The sequence below is a fragment of the Copadichromis virginalis genome, linkage group LG8, assembly GCF_057382275.1.
Source record: "Copadichromis virginalis isolate Kocher_CV1m ecotype Utaka linkage group LG8, C_Virginalis_male_GT1.1, whole genome shotgun sequence".
NCBI classification, from domain to species: domain Eukaryota; kingdom Metazoa; phylum Chordata; class Actinopteri; order Cichliformes; family Cichlidae; genus Copadichromis; species Copadichromis virginalis.
In genome coordinates, this window is record NC_140625.1 from 26,056,895 (window position 1) to 26,077,006 (window position 20,112).

Genomic DNA, 20,112 nt, shown 5'->3' on the forward strand with positions numbered 1-20,112 from the left:
CTAGCAAGTATCTTAAAACTCGGTCAGGTGTTTCTTTGCGTAATCCCGCTGACAGATCTGTTTTGGGGTTTGGTTTTTTTGTGGGGGGGGGGGGATAAATCTTGGGATGAAAGACATCAACTTCTGACACGTGGAGCAGATCACGCATAGCCTTGTAAATCATAATGTATCACTGATTGAGTCTACGGGAAGAGGAATCCGACTCATTGTTAGAGTGGATGTGACTCAGACTGAGTTGTGCTTTGCTGTGTCTTGCAGGCTGTCCTCAGAAGATTGGACTGTCACTGGGCAGAGCCAGGTTATGTGAGTTCTCTGGGCTGTACTACTGTGAGTCATGCCACAAAGGTGACACCTCCATCATCCCCTCACGCATGGTACACAACTGGGATGTTGCCCAAAGAGAGGTAGGTGCAACACGTAACTATCTGCAAACAAACTTCTATAAAAAAATTTGTTACAGCAATTAGAAAAAACAAACATATATGACTTCCTACCTGCTAATTTAGATGAAAGCTTAGTGTCATTTGAAGAAACTGGCCTTGGGTATTAACACGAGTGCTGCAGACTGGAAGCATGAAGCACACTGTGTAATGTGTTACACCAAACTCTATGAACTTGCATCTTAAAGGTCTGAGTCTCATTTGAAATATTTTCTAATATTTTTTTTTTGTTTGTTTGTTTTTTGTTTGTTTTTTTGCAACTTAACTGTTTTGTGACCTCTGAGGTTAAATAAAAAGACGGCTTTGCTAAAACAATCAAGTCAAAAAGTAAATGCCATTTCAGTATTTAATATCTCAAATTTAATTAAGGAAATATTTATGTTCACATACACTAATTATGAGCATAAATGTGATCACTGTCATGAATATGAATGAGTAACCTTTTTTTCTTTTTTATTTCTTGCAAGTTTTGAGGTTTGATTCAAACATTGATTTATTACAGTGCAAACCTGAATCAGGAATTGAAGAATGGATTAGGCTAATATGTACTAAATGTGCTAACAGTGTTTATATTTTGAGGAGGTCACCTCTTTCTAAGACCAAAAAGTCTGGTTGTTGCTGTTTGTCACAGAAACTGTTCATACAGCGCCATCTGCTGAAATAGAGTTAAATGGCAGTACAGACTATTTGCATTTCCTCCAGGCTAACTGACAGTACAGTCCTCTTACAGTTTTTCTGTGCGGGTTTGTTTTATGTATTCTAACCCACTCATAACTAAATATTCTAGTTTGTCCTTTTTTTTTTTTTTTTTTTTTTTTTTTTTTTTTTAAATTGCTGAACATTTTGAAGCAACATGTCAGCCTCATGAGACTGCTTACACTTGTTTGTCTGCACAGGTGTCTAAGAAAGCCCTGTGGCTTCTGAAGCAGGTAGAACAAGAGCCTCTGCTCAACCTGGAGCAGCTGAACCCTGAGTTGGTTGCGCACACAGAGTCCATGGGTCAGGCCCACGAGCAGAGGCAGAAGCTATGCCTTCTGGGTGAATATCTGCATACCTGCCGCAGTGGAGCCTGCAAGAAACTCAAAGCGAGGTGTTTGGCAGAATGCCTTGGCAATAACAATAAATTACTCTAGGCTACATTGTTCCTATTGAATTTCTTTTTAATAGGAACAATCAATTTAAATGCTATAAAACATGTTAAACACCTTTCTTTTCTTTTTTTCATCTCCTTCCATTTCTCTCTCTAGAATGGGGCAGCGAACTTACCTGTTGGAGTCAAACCACCTGTACAGTGTCAAGGACTTGCGACAGGTAACCTTCTGGCCCGCTTTTATTGCATATAGGATCCGCCACCTTAAAATACCTACATATAGGCATCTGTATTTTTTTTATTTCTTTTTTGTCAGGTAGCAGAGGGCCAGTATGTAAACTTTCTGCGCAGGCTGGTGCAACATGCCTCTAATCACGTGTTCAGCTGCGACCTTTGCACCCAGCGTGGCTACATTTGTCAGATATGCCACTCTGATGACACCATCTTCCCCTTCCAGTTTGAGACAACCACAAGGTATGTTTTCCAAAGGGATCTCTCTTCATTCCTCATTCTTTTTATTTATTTGAGCCCTAAAACAAAATAGTTTTAAAAAGAAAGAGGAAAAAGTCTCCACAATGAGGCCAGCCTTTTGTCCAAATATTCTAAATTAAATGCTAAACACCAGCTCCAACTTTTTAAACATCCTGTTCTTCTGTGTGACTTCCTTTCCCTTGTTTGTGTTTTCAGTGTTCTTTTTAGTCGCCACTGTCTGTCGCTTTTTAACGTGGGCTATATAAAGTGTAAACAGGACAAAAATAAACTGAAGCCCTCTTGTTAATATGAATAGCAAGACACAATCTACCAGAGAGACGTAGAAAACACTTTTAATAAAGCACACAGACCAAAATGATCTTCTTTTGGCTGCTACTTTTAGGGGTCGCCACAGTGGATCACCTGCCTTCATCTCACCCTATATCTAGCACCCTCCTCTGTCACTCCAACCCGCTGCATGTCCTCCTTCTCTTCTCTGTGGTTTTCCGCTTTTCCTCCTGTCTGGCAGCTCCATGTCCAAACCATCTCGGCTTTGCCTCTCTAACTTTGTATTCAAAACGCTCATCCTGAACAGTCCTTCTGTTACAATAAACTTGTCTGTCCTGCTCACTCGCACTGAAACTCTTAGCATTTTAACTTGTCTACCTGCAACTCTGCCAGTGCCACCATCTCCAAACCATCCATCTTAGTAGGTCTCACTACAATCACTACTTCCAGGCTCATATGGGATTTGTCACCAACCTAATGAACATCTCTTGACATCAGTCACACAAAATCTGTAACAGATGATCATCCGTGTCTTTGTCACCACCCGGCTGGCTTCCTGCAGTGGGGTCCTGTTCGGAAATTCCTGCAAAGCCCTGGACAGAATCCAGTATGTCCAGAACTCATCTGCCAGGCTTCTAACATGCACTAAGCTCGGGGAATATATCACACTCACCCTCATAAATCTCCACTGGCTCCCAGTCAAGTAACGCATTACTTACGAGATCCATCTTCTCATCTACAAATCCCTCAATGCCCTGTTTTCATGTGCTGTTTTTGAAGTGGAACTGAAGTCTTTGCACTCTTGTCAAACCAGCCAGATTCCACTAACAAAAATAGTAATTATACCTGAGAACACACTTTAGATTTAGATTAGCAACTGCTGTCTGGTGGCTTTGAAAATTACAGTGTACTCATTAGTGTGGAGAAAGTCCAAGGGGGCTTTGAGCTTCTGAGTGAGAGTGGGTGTGAGGCGGAAGGAGCCTAAGGTATAGTGTGACAACTGCAACCACTCGCTCAGCTTTACCAAAGAAGCGCTTTATAGAACGTGAATTCAAACTGTTCTAATATAAATGACTGTCTTGTCCTGTACCTCATTTTAAAATATTGATAAGATCTTAAAATCTGTGTCTCCAAAGCTATAAAAATAACACCTATATGTGTGGAAATTATTGGGGAAACACATTTTCTCTATCGGAGGATTTAAGGCTGACACCGTCAACTGACTGAGAAATTCTTTTGTGAAAATCATACTTTAAGTTTGTGGAAAAGCAAAACAAAACCTTTAACATATGCTAAATTTGGTCATTAGTATTTTTACTAGAAGTGGTGTGGAAATTGTGTCCACAGTGCCTTTAATTTGGTTTGTTTTTTCTCTTGCCCAGGTGTGAAGATTGCAAAGCTTTGTTTCATATAAGCTGCAAGGCTGATGAGCAGTCCTGTCCTCGCTGTCAGCGGATGAGGAAATACATGGAGAGGGATCTGCAGGACTGAGCACGGTCAGTAGGGACAGTGCTGAGCTGTGAGCCACGGGGCCAGACTGTTAAACGTAAGCTGGTGGAGAGTAAAGAAAACAAAATTTAGCTTTCACATGATGTAACCTCAAGTGCAATTATGAGTTTGCCTGCCCTAACTGACTTAAAGCAAGCATGAAGATGAAGGTATTTGAAGTCACAGTGCTACAGTAGCTAGACTCTCTTGCACTAATGTAGAGGCATTCAGAGCCTCGTGCTGCTCACATGATGCAGCCAAATGTTACTGACCAGTGATTTAAATACCTCTCTGATTTCTGATTCAGCCACGACATCAAAAAAGGCCTGGTCAGACGTCGAGGGTGCTGCCAATCTATTGTATCCAAACATTTTTTACAGTTGGCCGTTTTCCACTGCAGGAACTAATAAGTAGCTTGCACCATTACCTATTCTAAACTCAGGAATCCCCACACCCACTCCTGTAAAACCTCTTGTAGGACTGCTTCTGGATCAGAATCTACTCCAGAATAAGAGCCTGTACTTAGAGGTTCTTAACTACTATCAAACACTACTTTTTTTTTTTTTTCTTTTTTTTTTTTTTTCTTCTTTAGTTTCAGAACAAGAAAATCTTTGAAAAACCCCCAAACCTATTCGAACAAAGAAGTTTAGGAGTCTTTCAAATTGTAAAATTTAAGTGGATAAAACGAATGACAACCATCATCATCTGGTTTCACAGATTCATAGTTTAACTAGTGGTTTAATAATTTTGAAACTGAGACCGAAATCAAGATGGAAAGTCTCGGAGACTGCGTCAAAGACTTATTTCAGTTTCCTGAACCAAAACATACTAGTCTGGTAAAAGCTGTAATGCACCGATCAGTAGAGAAAAACCAAGGTATGAGCAGAAATCATAGCGTTGTCTTACCCTTCGCCTTTTTTTTTTTTTGGTGCATTCAGGATCTCCACAGATTGTAAGAGCTGATCATGGGGACTTCCTGTAAACTTGGTTCCTGCTACAAGTTTGTGCAGTGGAAAAGTGACCATTCACGCTCTTTACTTTGCTTGTCAATGTCTTCTTAACCATCATGTTTACACAAAAGTGATCCACAGTATGTTTTCTGTTTCTCTCAATGCACAAATTATTCAGACATGATTTCCAGCATTAATATTTAGTACTGTACTTGTAGAATAATGAGAAATGTTTTGATTAACAGATCTTGATTGTGCCTTCTTTTTTTTAATTTAAGCGTTACAGTTTTCCCATGATATCTCACTATTACGGGGCCAAAACTTTTTTTTTTTATACCCATAATCATGCAATAAAAAAATTAGATTGATCAATAAAAAAATTTAGTGTAAATATGAGCGCTTTGTGGAATGTTTCTCTCTCTCTATATATATATATATATGTGTGATTAAACAGGCAATTGTTAAGGCTCACAGAGGAGATTTGTTTATGCTGCTTATTCATGCATTTAATGAAATAATTTAATAATAACTGTGTGGCAAAAACATTAAAAATGAAGATTTGAGATGAGTGTTTATAAAGTTTAAAACGTAATTTGCATATTTGCACTCGGAAATGACTGTTAAATGGATATTTCAGCTGAGTTATTTGAGCTCTGATATCTTCAGCCACATTAAATTATCCCTAAACTAAAAACCCAGCTGTGTTTATGAGCTTTTTTTTTTTTTCCCTTTTCTTTCATTTTTGACTTTGAACTGAGAATCATCAGACTTCTCTGGGGTCTGCAAAGAACAAAAATAAGTTGAAGATGTACTGAACTCCATTTTGTGATATGCAGAACATATCATATGCAAAGGGAAAATTGCATATACTGCAGTACTGTTATTTCCGGATTTGTATTTATTTTGTCTCATTATGTATGAATGACTGTATTGAAATAAATGTCAGTGTATTTGATTCGGTTGTCTTTTATTTTAAGCCTTTCACACCAGATAATGTTCATTTTACTCACAAAGCCATGTATGGAAGAGGATTAGGGCCACTGGGGAAAAAAAGTGGGCACGTCTTTTTTTCTTCTTTTCCTGAATTCTGAGAAAAAAGTCAGAATTCTGACTTTAATCTCAGAATTCAGATTTTTTTTTCCCAGTGGCCCTAATCCTCTTCCGTAGCCATGGCACACACAGACATACGGGCTAATTTTCATCATCAGTCCCTGGAAGGCTGATGAAGACCAGATGCTTATTTTGCAGTACACACACCCCGGCACCTCACAGTCAGTTATCTCCTCAGTAAAACAATATTAATTCCTAATAAAGTCAATAATATATAAACAATTAAATACAACTGCCAATAACATGCAAACCTGGATCGAATATTATTGTGCATTACAGTCTTATAGCAGCTTGCACTGTGGTGCACTGAGTCTTTGGCTGAAGATGCTACTGTTGATAACCTCCAGGGCATGGCGTGGGTGTGCAGGGTTGATCATAATTGACTTCACTTTCAAGAGGATTATTCTTCCACCACCTGATGGACTACCTCCGTTTTGAGACTGTAACACAGAGCTAGTCTTCTTGATATGTTTGTCTCCATTGTGGACACACAAAAAACAGGCCGTGCAGTGCCTACCATATAGAGATGATGTTTGCTAATGCACATACTGTGGTCTAAGGAAGCAAGCTGTAATAAGGTTTGATTTGACACAAAAACTCTGATATACGAGAGGACCAGCCCCTCAAGCGTCATAATGACATGTGGTGAGCACTACGGGTCTTATAGTCTTGGTATTTGGTGTGATGACTCTCCTTTGCAACAGGGACTAAGCAAGAGGTGTTTCACAGGCTTAGGACCTTTTGCAAATGCAGGTGTGCTGGAGGACCACATATTTCTGCAGAACATGTTTTTAACAGCCTTGGGCTCATGTCACATGACCCTGTCAAATGTGAGGCCATATTGTCCAACGCTAAAGCTTGGTCCAAATTTGGTCATGCAATGGGACTCCATCAAGTCCTGTGGAAACTTTGTTTTTGTGCAGTCATGTTAAAAACAATAACACTGTGTTTAACAAGTTCCTCTGTGAAATAAGGAAGTCAGGAAGTTAGTTTCATCGCCATCTGTCACACTGAAATCATTGTAGGAATTTGGGTGTGTCTTTACATGTAGAAAAGATAGAAGGGAAATTCCTGTTTTCAACATCTTTTAAGATGGACATTTTGTGCTTTTCATCATTTTCTGTCATATTTATACGGATACATCAGGGGATCCTTATATTAAGATAAAAACATACCAAAATTGCGACTAGTGAAATCAATATTTATAAATGACGAAAGCTGATGCTTCAAAGTGTTCTAAACAGATAGTTTGATCCTCACTCTGGACTCTGTTTTAGTTCATTGAGTGTGGATATCCCTTATATGGTCACATGTGGCACATGGCAGTCCCACAGACCTTATGTTTACCAATCAGAAGAAGGATGGCTTAAAGCGAGAGGCCCTAAAACAGTCTATGGGGCTGTAACAAAGACCAGTATGAGAAAAACAAGTATTATTTTAAACTGAATAATGCAAAGCTACTCTACTTGAGTCCAAGTTTAACATGAACCTTGAAATGTGCTTTTAGAGACAAAGAGCTCCTGCAGAAGGAAGTGGATGACCATTAATATGTAGTGAAAATACACAGATTAAATGTGATTTACAGTATTATGGGAAAAAACAGGATCAATGAAACTAATGTTTTGACCTTCATTTCACTAGAATTCAACTAGAATTTTGGAAGCTCCTGAAGAGGGGAGGAGGGAGAAGTCTTGGCTGTATAACAGGTTGACAAGAAAAGGAACAGATGTATCACTCGGAGCAGATTCCTTAATACCAAACCTACCTGCCATACTTGGCACTTCTATGTTCTGATTTCATCTGTGTTTGGGGTGTTAAAATATCCACTTCACTGCTTCTAACCTGCCTGTTTATTGTTGAGTATACTAGCATGATTATATTTCACTCTATCACAGAGAAATTACGCGCAATGTGTTAAATTTTCATGCGGCCCATTCTAAACAAATGATTCTTAATCACTTAGGTATTCTAAACACGCAATACCTGGTGTGCCGAACTTGCATGAAGGGCTCATGCTTATGGGAGGAGTAAACAAAGGCAGCAAGCCTGAAAAACACGTTCCGCAAAGCCTCCAATTCAGACGGCACTTTTCTCTGAGCCATAGCGACACGATCAGGTCCTCTGAGCCGCCACAGCATTCACCTTAAGCTTTGTTAAGCACTTTTCGGCGGTTTTTATTTGGGCGACGTGGCGCTGCTCATCAGGCAGGAGAGTCAGAGCGCAGAGCTGGGATGGATGCTGCTCAGAGAGACGCGCCGGTCAGCCCGCTGGAGAGGAGCAGCCACACCGCGTTCATACACAACAATACGCTGTATGTGTGGGGAGGTTACCAGGTAAGAAGAGCCGAGGTGTAATTATAACCTCGCTACCTGTGCAGGTCCCCAAAACTTGATTCTGTTTATCTGAACGTCATCAGTGGGGGAAAACGTTTCGATGAAGAGAATTAACTTTCTAGAATTTCCTTTCTTTACCTGGATGATTAGGTGCAGGTGTTTCTACGCGGAGCCAAGTCATGACAATAAATTTAAAGAAAAAGTCACTGGTGACTGCTTCTATGGTAACTCCTATGGTAAACACAGCGAGGACACAGCGTCCTCGCTGTGTTTACTTTGAGGAAATTGAATCCTAAAGGAATAAATCACCGGAGTATATCAGTGTTCGTATTTATGAGTACGACAAATAACACGCATCCAGCATGTGTCGTTGAAAGGTATTACAGCTTGAGCTGCTACTGAACTGAGTGAGTTACACAAAGGTGTACAAGCACCTTTGTGTAACTGTTCACTTTAACTGTTCACTTTAATTAAAAGTGAACAGTTGTTTTGGTTCAATGCGTTTGTGACTGTATATGTATATGTAGACTTAAAAAAAAACACTGCGGAAACCAACTTGGCAAATGAACTGGAGATTTCAAATATCCTTCTAGGAAATCCTTCTAGCATGTTTCAACAAGAAACATTTTTTTAAACTGCATCTTGCTGCATCCAGGTTGTTGCTATGTCCATCAGCCATCTAAGGTCACCACAGCTTTTCAGCAATGTGCAGCTTTAGTGAACAAAAGAGGACATTCACAGCTTTATCTTGTCTTTGTTCCTTCACAGGTAGTTGCCGGACAGGATGTCGTGTTGCCCAGTGATGAGATATGGCTCTGTGATTTAGACAGTGGGATGTGGTAAGATCAAATGAGGGCTGTTTATCAGCTGAGATAAACGGTGTGTCACACTGACATGTATCAGAGGATAGGACAAACTAGATAAAAGTGACTTAGCATTCAAAAAACAGCCTTTTCTTTTATGGTTATTTGAGTCAGGTCAACTAAAACCAAAGCCAACCTTTCTTAGTGTTTACTTTATATGTGTGTTTAAGATTTCTAAGGCTTTACCTTCTTATCTTTTACAGGCGTTTTTTAACGTTTTTGTCTTTGCAGGGAGCGGAGAGAGATGACTGGAGACATCCCACCAGACCTGTCGGGCTTCTGCGGTGCTAATATTAACACTAAACTCTACATCTTTGGAGGATATGAAACAGCTGGGTACTCCAGCCAGGTGAGATGCTGGGCCACACATTCTGTTCCAACTCAGACCTGAGCGTCACGTTTGATAAAGATAAATGCTTAAACAAACTTCTACAGTCATACAAAAACTTTCTATCAATTTTATGGTTTTATGTATCAGGACATAATAAAATAAATCAGCTGGTACTTACCACGTTCATCCATCAAAATGCAAAGGTAGTGTCTGAAAAACTTCAGCGGAGGAAATAATTATGCAGAAGGTTGTGTGACAGCGTTTCAGCTTGGTTGAGGTGTGGACCTTGATATATATATTTTTTGTCTTGTTCAGCCAATTTAAATAGTCTTTAACCTGAATACAGCCATTACTTCCTCTTGAAAACATAACACTAAACTTTTTAGTGTAAACATATTCCACATATTCCAGTATTCATTATCTCAACTCATCTTATTTTAAATGATCATATCTTTCATTAAAATACTTCTGGTATTGCCAGATGTCGACACTTAGACATCTTGGCACTATTCTATGGATGCTGGAGAATCTGGATTTTCATTTTCTTCTTTACGTTGATTTTCTTATCTTGGACTTGCAAATCATGCGCTCCATGGCGTTCACTTGCTTGGTTCCTTTTCTTGTAGTCTTTTTTTATTTATTGAGCTTTCACTCAAGCTGTAGTGAGTGTCTGACAGCAGATTGCATAGCCCTGTTGGTTCAGAATAATTCAGCTCTACCAACAAATGCACGGTGGTAAGTTAAAAATGGGCCAGTGTACGTACATGTTTCACTAATGAGACACTAATTGTACAATTTTCTGCAGGGTAAGAACTTTTCCATGCAGATATTAGTACTTAAGGTAAATGCCCTCTTGTATGGCTCAATTTCAAGGAAGTTTTAACTTGTCGCAGAGATGTCCTCACATCTAGAGGAGGTCATGCTCCTGTGGCTGCAAACTAAGCCCCATAATCATTACCCATCCACCACTGTACTTGACAACTGTACTGCCATGAACTTCTACATTTAACATGTTAACAGAGGCCTATAGAGTTTGAGCTCTTGGGTTTTTTGCAGTTTCTCAGAGCATGCTGTTAACAGCACTCCAGCTACTTCCATCCATCCATTTTCTTCAGCTTATCCAATTTAGGGTCGTTAAGGGGGTGGAGACTATCCCAACTGTTATAGAACAAGAGGTGGGGGTATATCCAAAATGGGTCGCTAGTCTGTTGCAGGGCAATCATTCACACTCACATTCACACATATGACCAGTATAAGTTCACTATTTCACTTAACTAACTTCATGGTAACATGTGAAACTGTTGGAAAATTATTTTAGCCTTTCTATTTGACTGGGTGTAGATGTATCAGTGACAATTTGCCTACCAGTTTGCTCCTGTCAGATAGTTTACTGTGAAATTTGGTAAATGAGCTGTACAAACATGTAATCGTGGTTTAGAAGAATGGACAAGAAAGTGTACCTTCCCACCTACTCCCATCCTTTCCTCCAAACTGTCACCATGGCAGCTCTTTTATTTATATATATATATATATGCATGCATATGCGCGCTATAAATAAATATCCCCTGCACCATTACCACCTGAACCATGGATACAAGGTAGCTCTTCTGGACAGAGATCTGCTGGATATATATATTAAAATGTCTCATTCACATTGGAAAATTGCATTTATACACTGGCTGTTCTTTGTCTTTGATATAATGAGCAAATATTAGCATACACAAAGTCAAAAAGTTAGCTAGTGACTTGAGCTGGTGTACATGTTAGACCTGAGAGGCATCAGCATCTTGGCACTTTTGTTCTTGTGAAGATCAAGTTATCGTTCTGAACTTTGCTAGACTTGCTCACAGTGGGAGTACATACTTCAGCAGAACTGTTTGAAGGATAGTTGAATAGATTTGGAAAACTACACCCAGCTACCCGCCCGTCAACTTTTGATATCAGACTTTACATTTTTTGGTAACTTGCAAAAAAGCAAACATGTTTTTTTTTAAAGTCAGTTTCAGCACAATATTACTAAGATGCACGATAGTAAGAAAGCAGATAAGGCTCTCTTTCTAGGGGTTTCTAAAAAACAACAGACAAAACAAAATTCCTTGCATAACTGCTTGACACTTTACATGTATGTGCAGTGATATGCATGCCTCCTTCCCCAGGAGCAACACATTTGAAGTTATGTTTTTTTTTTTTTTAAAGTGTAATATTGTTCATCATGTTTCAGATGTACTATTTGAGTAAGTCTTCTGAGCTTTTTTTTTTTTTTTTTTTTTTTTAAAAGAAAGCTGTAAAAGTTGTTTGACTTTTTCAGAGGTCATCAAATATTTGTCTCTTCTGAAAACGGGCTCAGCTGTGTGACGTCATTGTTGTGATAATGTTTAATTAGAAGTCACTCAGAGCCTGACCTGTTCTTTATGCTTTCTGGTGGCTATCACTGATATGGAAGATTGGACAATGTGATCGGACGTGCATAAAGATAGTCACAGGGGCTTGTCTGCACATCAGTGTTTAGAGAGGCATAAAGGAGATTCATCTATTTCATGTTTTGATTCAGGGTATGAAGACGGTCTCCAAATGCAGTGTGTGTGTGTGTGTGTGTGTGTGTGTGTGTGTGGGGTTCACAAATGCTGTTTTGTCAGGCTCATACCAGACTCTGTAGAGACTGGATGGAGATTAACCAGCTCGATCATCTGTTCTGATAGCTGTGTGAAAGCTCTCTGTAGAGGCAGACTAGAAGTTCACAAAGAATGGCTTTTAAAATGAAAAGGTGCATAAGCAGTGTGGATTTACCATCCATATAATATGCAAAATTAAGAGTCAAGAATTTGTGGTTCATTTTTGACAATAAAATACAAACACAAGCAGCCAGGAGCTCCTTTAAAAAAAGGTTTGAATTAAAAATTGGCTAGATGGCTAGACTGTGTGCTGAAAAAATGTCCCCTGCACCATTACCACCTGAACCATGGATACAAGGTAGCATGGATCCTTGCTTTCATGCTGTTTATGGCAAATTTGCTCCTACCAGTTTGGTTTCTCCTCTGATGTGTGACATCAACAAGGCATTTTTTCCCCCAGAGAACTGACACTCGCTTGATATTTTCTCTTTTTTCTGACCATTCTCTCTAAACCCAAGTCATGGTTGTGCGGAAAAAATCAGTAGATCGGCAATTTGTGAAGTACTCGGATCAACCCATCTGCCACCATAATCATGCCACATTAAAAGTCTTAAATCACCTTTCCTCCTCATTCTGATCCACAGTTTGATCTTGGCCATGTCTAACATGCCTAAATGCATTTGACCATATGATTGGCTAATTTGATATTTGCATTAAGGAGCAACTGATCAGGTGTACCTACCAAAGTAGCCAGCGAGTGTATTTTTCTTATTTTGTCTAATAAATTGAACGGTGTTTGTAGATGTTCAGCGTTGACCTCTCTGAGCCGTGCTGCTCATGGAAGAGAGTGACTGACACGAAGGGAACGACCCCCTCACCTCGTAACAAACACTCCTGCTGGGTACACAGAGGCAGGTCAGTTACTACAATACACAAGCTGTCAATGAATAGCAGCCCCAGTTTTACAAATACAAATAGCAGGGGTTTATGTTGCACCTTTACCTCATTTTTTTTGTTTAATTGAAGGATGTTTGTTTGTATTGGTTTTTTTTTTTTTCTTTTTTTCACAAATTCTTCCAGGTTTCAGTAATTTCATTTGTAAATGGAAAGTTAAAAGAGCAGTATTCTCTCCTATGTTGTCTCTGTGCAGATTGATCTACTTTGGTGGATATGGATGCAAGACCTTGAGGGAGTTACGAAACACATCGTCATCAAACTTCACTTTAGAAGAGATGTCCTGGGTAGATATTACTCTGATATAGAACTTTGGTTGCCAATTTATTGGTTAATCGTTGTTTTACTAATGATGATCGATATGTTTTTCTTTTTAGTCAAGAGCTGTAAATGAAGTAACTCTGTGCAAGGGATGGAACAGTGAGGTGAATGTGTTTGACACACTCACAGCTACATGGAGCATGCCAGAGACTCAAGTGAGTAAAATGATAAGATGGTCTTACTTTTGAACTATTAGGCTATCCATGCTAGCAGTTCTCAGAGGCTGTATTCAGACACAGCTGTACCAGAAGCTACACTAAAACTTTGATGTTTTATGATTTTTTTTTTATTACAACGTGCTGACATCAGCCTGCTTTCTAACAACACGCTGATGTCTGACCTTTGAACTATGACCTTGAAGCATTACACACTAAAATGGTATTTTTTATTATCTTTAACCAAATGACTGGAGCAGAAGTTGATCCCAGCTGAAAAATTCCACACTTTTAAACAATTCTGTAATTTACTAAATTAATACCTTGAAATAATTAATAAATCATTAAAATAGCAACTGAGATAATACACTCACAAATAAAGTGTTTACTGAGATCATAATTAAGGGAGCTGAGGGCTGTTTTTCCACAGACTTGTACACAATTAGACACCTTTTTGCAACTAGAGGAGTCGCCCCCTGCTGGCCATTAGAAGGAATTAAGGTTTTAGCTACATCCTAAATTGTGTTTACAATGCTCATATAATAGAATACCATATGACAGCATGGTGGGTATATAATAGGTTTTTCATGTATGTAGAAAAATTAGGGTCTAACTGAAAGCGAAGGTTGCAGTGGTAAAATCACTGTATTGAAATGCTGGTGGTGCTCCAGGAAAAGCTGCGGGTCTAAGCTTCATCATCTGAGGACCATTTTGTGGGGAATGGGTTTGATGGTTGTGGGGAAAGATCACCAGCCTCATCAGTTCTTGTCAAGCTTATCAGACCAGCAAGGATGATGCTCTGGGTGGGCCTATAATAAATAAAAAAACATTTAAAAAAAGGAGAAGGATGATGTCACAAAACTATAATTTGTGTTTTGCTGATTTTTATAATAAAATGGTGTGTTTTCTTTTGTTCAGGGTTCTGCTCCATCCCCCAGAGGCTGCCATGCCAGTGCCTTGCTGGGGAACAAAGGTTACATCAGTGGTGGTGTGGTGAGTTCACTTTTCTGAGCTGCTTAACGACACCATAAACAGCCAAAAATATGCAGACACTCTTGCACGCAACCTATTTTGTATCGGTTGATCTGCATTTTTGTCGTCCTCAAAGGGAAACTTTAATGCTGAAGTATACTGCAACTATTTTGGACAATACTCTTCCTCCAACTTTGTGGTAACAGTTTGGGGAAGGCCCTTTCCTGTTTCAACATCCCTTTCCTGTTGTGACGTGAAGCCGCTCTCATGCACAAAGCCAGATCCTTTATAAAAATGGTTTTCTTTTTTGGTGTGAAAGAATTTGACTGACCTGCACAGAGTCACGACTTCAATCCCATCCACCCTCTCTGGGATGAGGTGGAAGTCAAGGCTTATCACCTAAAAACAGTGTTCCACCTTACAAATGCAGCTACAGTCTGGTGGGAAAATCTCAGAAAAGTGGAGCAGAAATACGGCAGATTAATGGACATAGCTTTATATTGAGATGCTCAACAATAATATATATTCTGTGGGCCATGTAGTGTATGGCAGATTAACAGTCACTCTCTTAAAACTTTATTTCTCCAAAAATATGATTTTAAATGCCAAAAAGTTCCAGGATTTATAAATCACGTTAAGTTTCCCAGCTGCCCCTTTTAGGTTTATCTCCTTCCACACCTCCAGTCCTCTCCCAGCATGCCAATATTATTAGTTTGCTCCATAGAAATTCTGTTCTGACCTCAGACTGACTCGACTGTCATACAGTAAAAAATATGACAAAGTCCATGTTCAAATGCTAAAGGTCGTAATAAAACGCCTATATTTCTGAGCTCTACACACACTGAAAAAATACACCAACTCATATCAGCTTGCAGCTTCTCTATATGGAGACACAAAGAGGCAAATATATTTTCACTCACCACAGGTGTGAGTGAAAGTGTAACGTAAGCACCCATGGGATCACACAATGAACATAAACCTCAAGGCGCTCTAAAAGGCTGATAAGACCTTTCTTGCCCAGAATGGTGTAGACAAAGAAGAAAAAAATAACTTTGCATGTAACTAGTCCTGTAAGAAAGATGAGAGAGCAAAGTAGGCATTGAGACCAGCATAACTGGTGGCCTTAAAGGCATATTAAATGTATGCCTTTATCTTTGTGTGAAGCTTCCGATTTTGTTGTTCACATTTTGGACAGAGAGGACAGATGGTTTGAAAGAGGAGTGAAAGAAGCCATCTATGTCCATTGTGAGCGACCATCTTTGAACAGAGACGGTGTTTTATGACACCAACTGTCTGCCATCTATAATCCAGTTTTGAGATCCCTCCCCAGACGCCTTAACGCCCACTCACATCCTGGGCCATCTGACCTCAGGAATTCGCATGATAAGGTGGGGCCAGGTTTCACAATGAGCTCACCCGAAACTCTGGCTGATTGGGACCCACACCCAGTTTCACACCTTGGCTCAGGCGATTAGAGGATCATCAGGGGGTCCTTTTGTCCCTCTGTGGGGGGTTACTCCCACTAGGTTTATATCTGGGACTCTCCACCATTTGACCTTAGAACTGAAGAAGCTTCTCAGATGAGAGGTGAAACGTCTTCAAGTAACTCAAAGAAGTCCAGACGCTTTTCTTTGCAAGCTCCTTTGACTACGATGACCTGGATGACTGATAACCTTCACAGACATATTCCAATTTTGTTTCATCATCTTCCTTTTAATTCGACTTTAATATTGAGGATCGACACTGCAGCATTCACAAGATTGTGTGGAGCTGAACCTGAAATTATCTGTTTTTTACCCCTCACCTGCAAAAGGGTGATGGGGTGTTGTTGTCACGCCACTGATCGGGCGGCATGGAGACCTAAGTTTGTGAATGCAATAGCTTGAGAACAGGGTGATTTTGAAATTGATACCATAGGTGTGTCTACTAGGAGGCTGAGGGGTTGTAGATTTTTGTGAAAACAAGAGCATATTACTAACTCACCACCTGCCCTACTTGGCAGACTGTAACTTCCTGTAACTTTGTCCTCCTTCTCCTCAAAATAAAAATGTGTTGTTGTTTTGACAGACTGGTGGAAGAGCCAGTAAGTAGTCAAACAGGATTTCCAGACTGTACATAAAAGATGGACATAGCTTCCAGGTCTGAAAAGTGCAGCAAATATGGAAGTGCTTTGAACTTTCCTTAAATGGCCATCAGGGGGTGATTATGTCGGGCCCTCTTTTACATACAGTCTAAAAATAGCAGCTGCAAAATAACCGGTCCAGATGTGCACAAATTTATAAAGTTGTTGTACTTCATATTTTTCTTTTAATGCTGAGTGCTGCAGTCATTTACAGCCAAGTGTAGTGCCTCAGGCAAGAGCAATGCCTAACATCTGAGTTTACATTTGCAGGAAGCAGCAGAGTTGGACATGTTCTGCTTAGACCTGGACACCTGGACCTGGACCAAACTGTAAATTTTCTTTCACTCTTGCACACATACAAAAGCAATGACCTAACAGGATTTGTCCTTAGTGGCTTACTGACCACTGCTCTGTATTTTATTTTATTTTTTTATTTATCTTTTTTGAACAGTGACATCTCCTCAGCTTTTGCACCTCTTGGTCGCTCTTGGCATACCATGACGCCCACGTCAGATCACACGCTGTTCATGTACGGAGGTTTTGGCACAAATGGAGATACTTTAAGTAAGTCTAAGAACCCAGAATAAGCACCGATCTGTTATGGGATGAGACAAAATACTCCAAGAATGAAAGTAATTATAAAGAGGCAGAAAATGAAGTGGTTCTTTGTGGTCCGATTTCCAAAAAAACTCCCAAATATTTAAGCAAATCCCCACTTGTTTTTCCTGATGCCATTTATAAAACAGATAACCATTCTGATTGCATATAATCATTCTTTTGGTTCAAGGAAGTGAATGGTTTGTGAAAGTGAAGCTTCGTTATTTTATCATGAGCCTCTTTCTTTTAGATGATGCCTGGCAGTTTAACACACAAACAAGAGAGTGGACCAAGATGATAAACCCCCACAAAGACAAGCCCAGGTAATTAAAATCATTCTGTAAATGTTAAAATTAAGTGTTTCAGCTTCATAGTTTTATCATAATTTGTTCTCACAGAAATGTCTATTTTATCCATAAAATCTTGTTATTTATTCCTCAGAACACTTCAAAATGCACAAAATTTAAGCCTTGCTGCAGTAAACCTTTATTTACTTGTCAGAGTTTTCCATACGGCGTGCCTGGGGAGGGATAGTGACGTTGTGGTGTTTGGGGGAAGCAGGAACCTCCGCATCGTCATGGATTCGGTATGTGATTAACATCGGTCATATTGTTTTGTTACACTGTAAGGTCTTACTGAATAAATCCATTGTGGTATAATCCTTTCCCGTTGCAGACATCATCAAAAGGCTGCTGCATTAAACAGCAACTTTCCTTAAATACTTTTAAACCCCATTACTCTTAAGGTAACTTGTTGAGTCAACCAATTACAGCGTCGTCTTTAACCAGGAGTGTTACATAAATGAAGCATAAGTAGTTTAAGGGCTCAAAGTATTAAATGCACCTGCAATGTGTTGCAGAGTCATGTGAAAAATAACCTCTTTCAGTTCTAAGGCTTTACATATCAAGGCAACAGAAACAGTAATTTGTTCCTTAACGGGTCGTAAAATGAGGTAAATGGGCCTCAGATGAACCACAACAACATGGCACTTTACAAATTGCCATTATTTATTTAACAAATACTAAGCCAAAGTGAAGTTTATTATCTGTTTATCAGATCATCAGCAAGTGTGGAGAGCTCTATAAAAACATACATTTTGGCAGTTTGCTGGTCTGGAGCCTCCAGCTATGTGTTAGCACAGTGTGAAGGAGGAGAGACACCAGCAATGATCTCAGAGAAGCCATTATTGCTGCTAATTGATCTGGGAAGGGTTATTGGGTCATTTCCATTTTATTTGAAGTCCATCATTCTACAGTCAGAAAGTTTATTTACGAGAGGGAAGCTGACGATGTCTCCCAATGTGTTTCCCTCAAGTTCAGATCATGTAATGCTCAAAGAAACTGCAAAAAAAAAAACAACAACAACCCTAAAAGCCACATCTCAGACTCAGATGTAGAACGTTTAGCATTATGCTTCATTCACAAACAGAAAACTAACTCAAATAAGATGACTGGGATCACCGGTGCTGATGTTGCACAGAAAAAATGAACCTAGGACCGTTTGTGGGAGAGAAATCATGAGCTTTAAAGATGGGAAAAAAGCATTTTGACATTTCATTCTTAATGTTAAATGTAGCAGTACTTTAGAAAATGTCAGGGATTTGAAGAAAGTCTTTATGATTTATTATCTGCAAGAAGTCCGTGCAAACGTTGATATGACCGTACAGTAGGACATACAGAGTGTTCACTAAGTGTGGCAACCATAAACCGATTCAATTTTTGTGCCCAAAAACGTTCAAGTAGGGAAAAAAGGTATAATGATTCTTGCATGTATCATCCATCCTCATGGGATTATTTTGAATCCTGTCATCAGATGGTTATTTTGAGGCTTCCATCACCACATCACTGCAGAGACGTACTCATCTTTCAGACTCAGCCTTACTCCCTCTCCAGGTATGCCTAACTAAAATTTTAGGATTCATTTAACAAAGATGCAGCATGGGTTTCATACTTTCTGTTGTGTTAATCATTTCATACTTTAACACATGTATTTCTTGTCATCACTGAAACCTCCATTCACAACCTCCATTTACACAGAATTAATCAGTTTTAATAAAGTCTGCAAACACAGCTGTGCAACTCCTTGTAGTTGTGCTGCCTCACATGCAGCAAGGCGTTAGATTAATAAGCTTTATCTTGGTATTATACGAACACAGGTCACTTTATTAGGTACACATGTTTAACGGCTTATTAACACAAATATCTAATCGTCTGGTTACATGACAAACTCAGCTCATGACCAAGACAACCTGCTAAACTTCAAACCGAGCTGAGTATTTTAGAAACTGCTGATCTTCTAGGATTTTCCTGCACAACCATCTGTAGTTTTTAGAGAGAATTCTCTGAAAAATACAAAACATCCCGTGAGCAGCAGGAATAGAGATGCTTTCAACACTTTGTCTGTATCATAAATAATTAAGGCAGTTTTCAAGGCAAAAGAGGGCCCCAAGCTGGTACTAGCAAGGTCTACCTAATAAAGTGGTTGGTGAGAGTGTAGGTGACAGAAAACATAATGGTTCCCTTGAATAAATAAAACTGCACGCTGAGGTATTTTCCTGTGTTCTGCTCTTCTTCAGGTTATGTGAGGATGTCATTGGACAAAACTCAGAGCTGCTCAGGTTGCAGCTCAGCTGGCTGCCATCGAAGCTACAGAGGACACTTGAGAAGAGAATGAGCTTTTTTTCTGCCAGTTCTTAAAACTTAGAGAGGACTATGTTTAGACTAGACACCAAGATTCTGAGCAAGTCTTCACTGAAATGTCTTCATTTATAAGTTGGGAATATGTATTTATACTTTGAAAAATGGTGCTAGATAAGATACTTTTTAACTTAATTTGTAAATGAAGCCTTTTTAATTTTGGGTAAAATTATTCCGTTTTGTGGTTTCATGTTGTGCTGTCTGTTTAACGTTTAAAAATTGTCTGTGAAATAGTAATAAAAGGTATTGATGTAACATATTAGTGTAGCTTTTTTTTGTTATCACTTTAAGAGTGGAAAATGTTGCAAAATAAAAGCAT

The 20,112-nt window shown here is 39.3% G+C and overlaps 2 protein-coding genes across 4 annotated transcripts in view; both read left to right on the forward strand.

Moving 5' to 3' along the window:
• The window catches only part of plekhm1 (pleckstrin homology and RUN domain containing M1), a 23,591-nt gene extending 14,593 nt beyond the window's left edge, over positions 1 to 8,998 (forward strand). Inside the window, exons 8-13 of one of the 3 annotated variants that reach the window (XM_085466804.1) lie at positions 259 to 404; positions 1,337 to 1,530; positions 1,688 to 1,751; positions 1,847 to 2,004; positions 3,672 to 3,785; positions 8,939 to 8,998. In XM_085466804.1, coding sequence (XP_085322930.1) covers positions 259 to 404; positions 1,337 to 1,530; positions 1,688 to 1,751; positions 1,847 to 2,004; positions 3,672 to 3,780 — 671 coding nt within the window. In that variant the 3' untranslated portion in view covers positions 3,781 to 3,785; positions 8,939 to 8,998. Of the gene's footprint in view, positions 1 to 258; positions 405 to 1,336; positions 1,531 to 1,687; positions 1,752 to 1,846; positions 2,005 to 3,671; positions 5,683 to 8,938 lie in introns of those variants that run through there. The other 2 variants (XM_085466803.1, XM_085466802.1) reach the window with 2 other exon arrangements.
• LOC146703547 (kelch domain-containing protein 1-like) lies at positions 7,884 to 19,793 on the forward strand. Its single transcript, XM_085466805.1, has 13 exons — positions 7,884 to 8,170; positions 8,939 to 9,009; positions 9,265 to 9,382; positions 12,779 to 12,891; positions 13,127 to 13,217; positions 13,308 to 13,406; positions 14,325 to 14,399; positions 16,771 to 16,829; positions 16,952 to 17,064; positions 17,348 to 17,420; positions 17,599 to 17,683; positions 18,910 to 18,989; positions 19,673 to 19,793. Exons 1-13 carry the CDS (start codon positions 8,069 to 8,071, stop codon positions 19,791 to 19,793), a joined length of 1,200 nt encoding a protein of 399 aa, XP_085322931.1. The 5' UTR covers positions 7,884 to 8,068.
• The last annotated feature ends 319 nt before the right edge of the window (positions 19,794 to 20,112 follow it).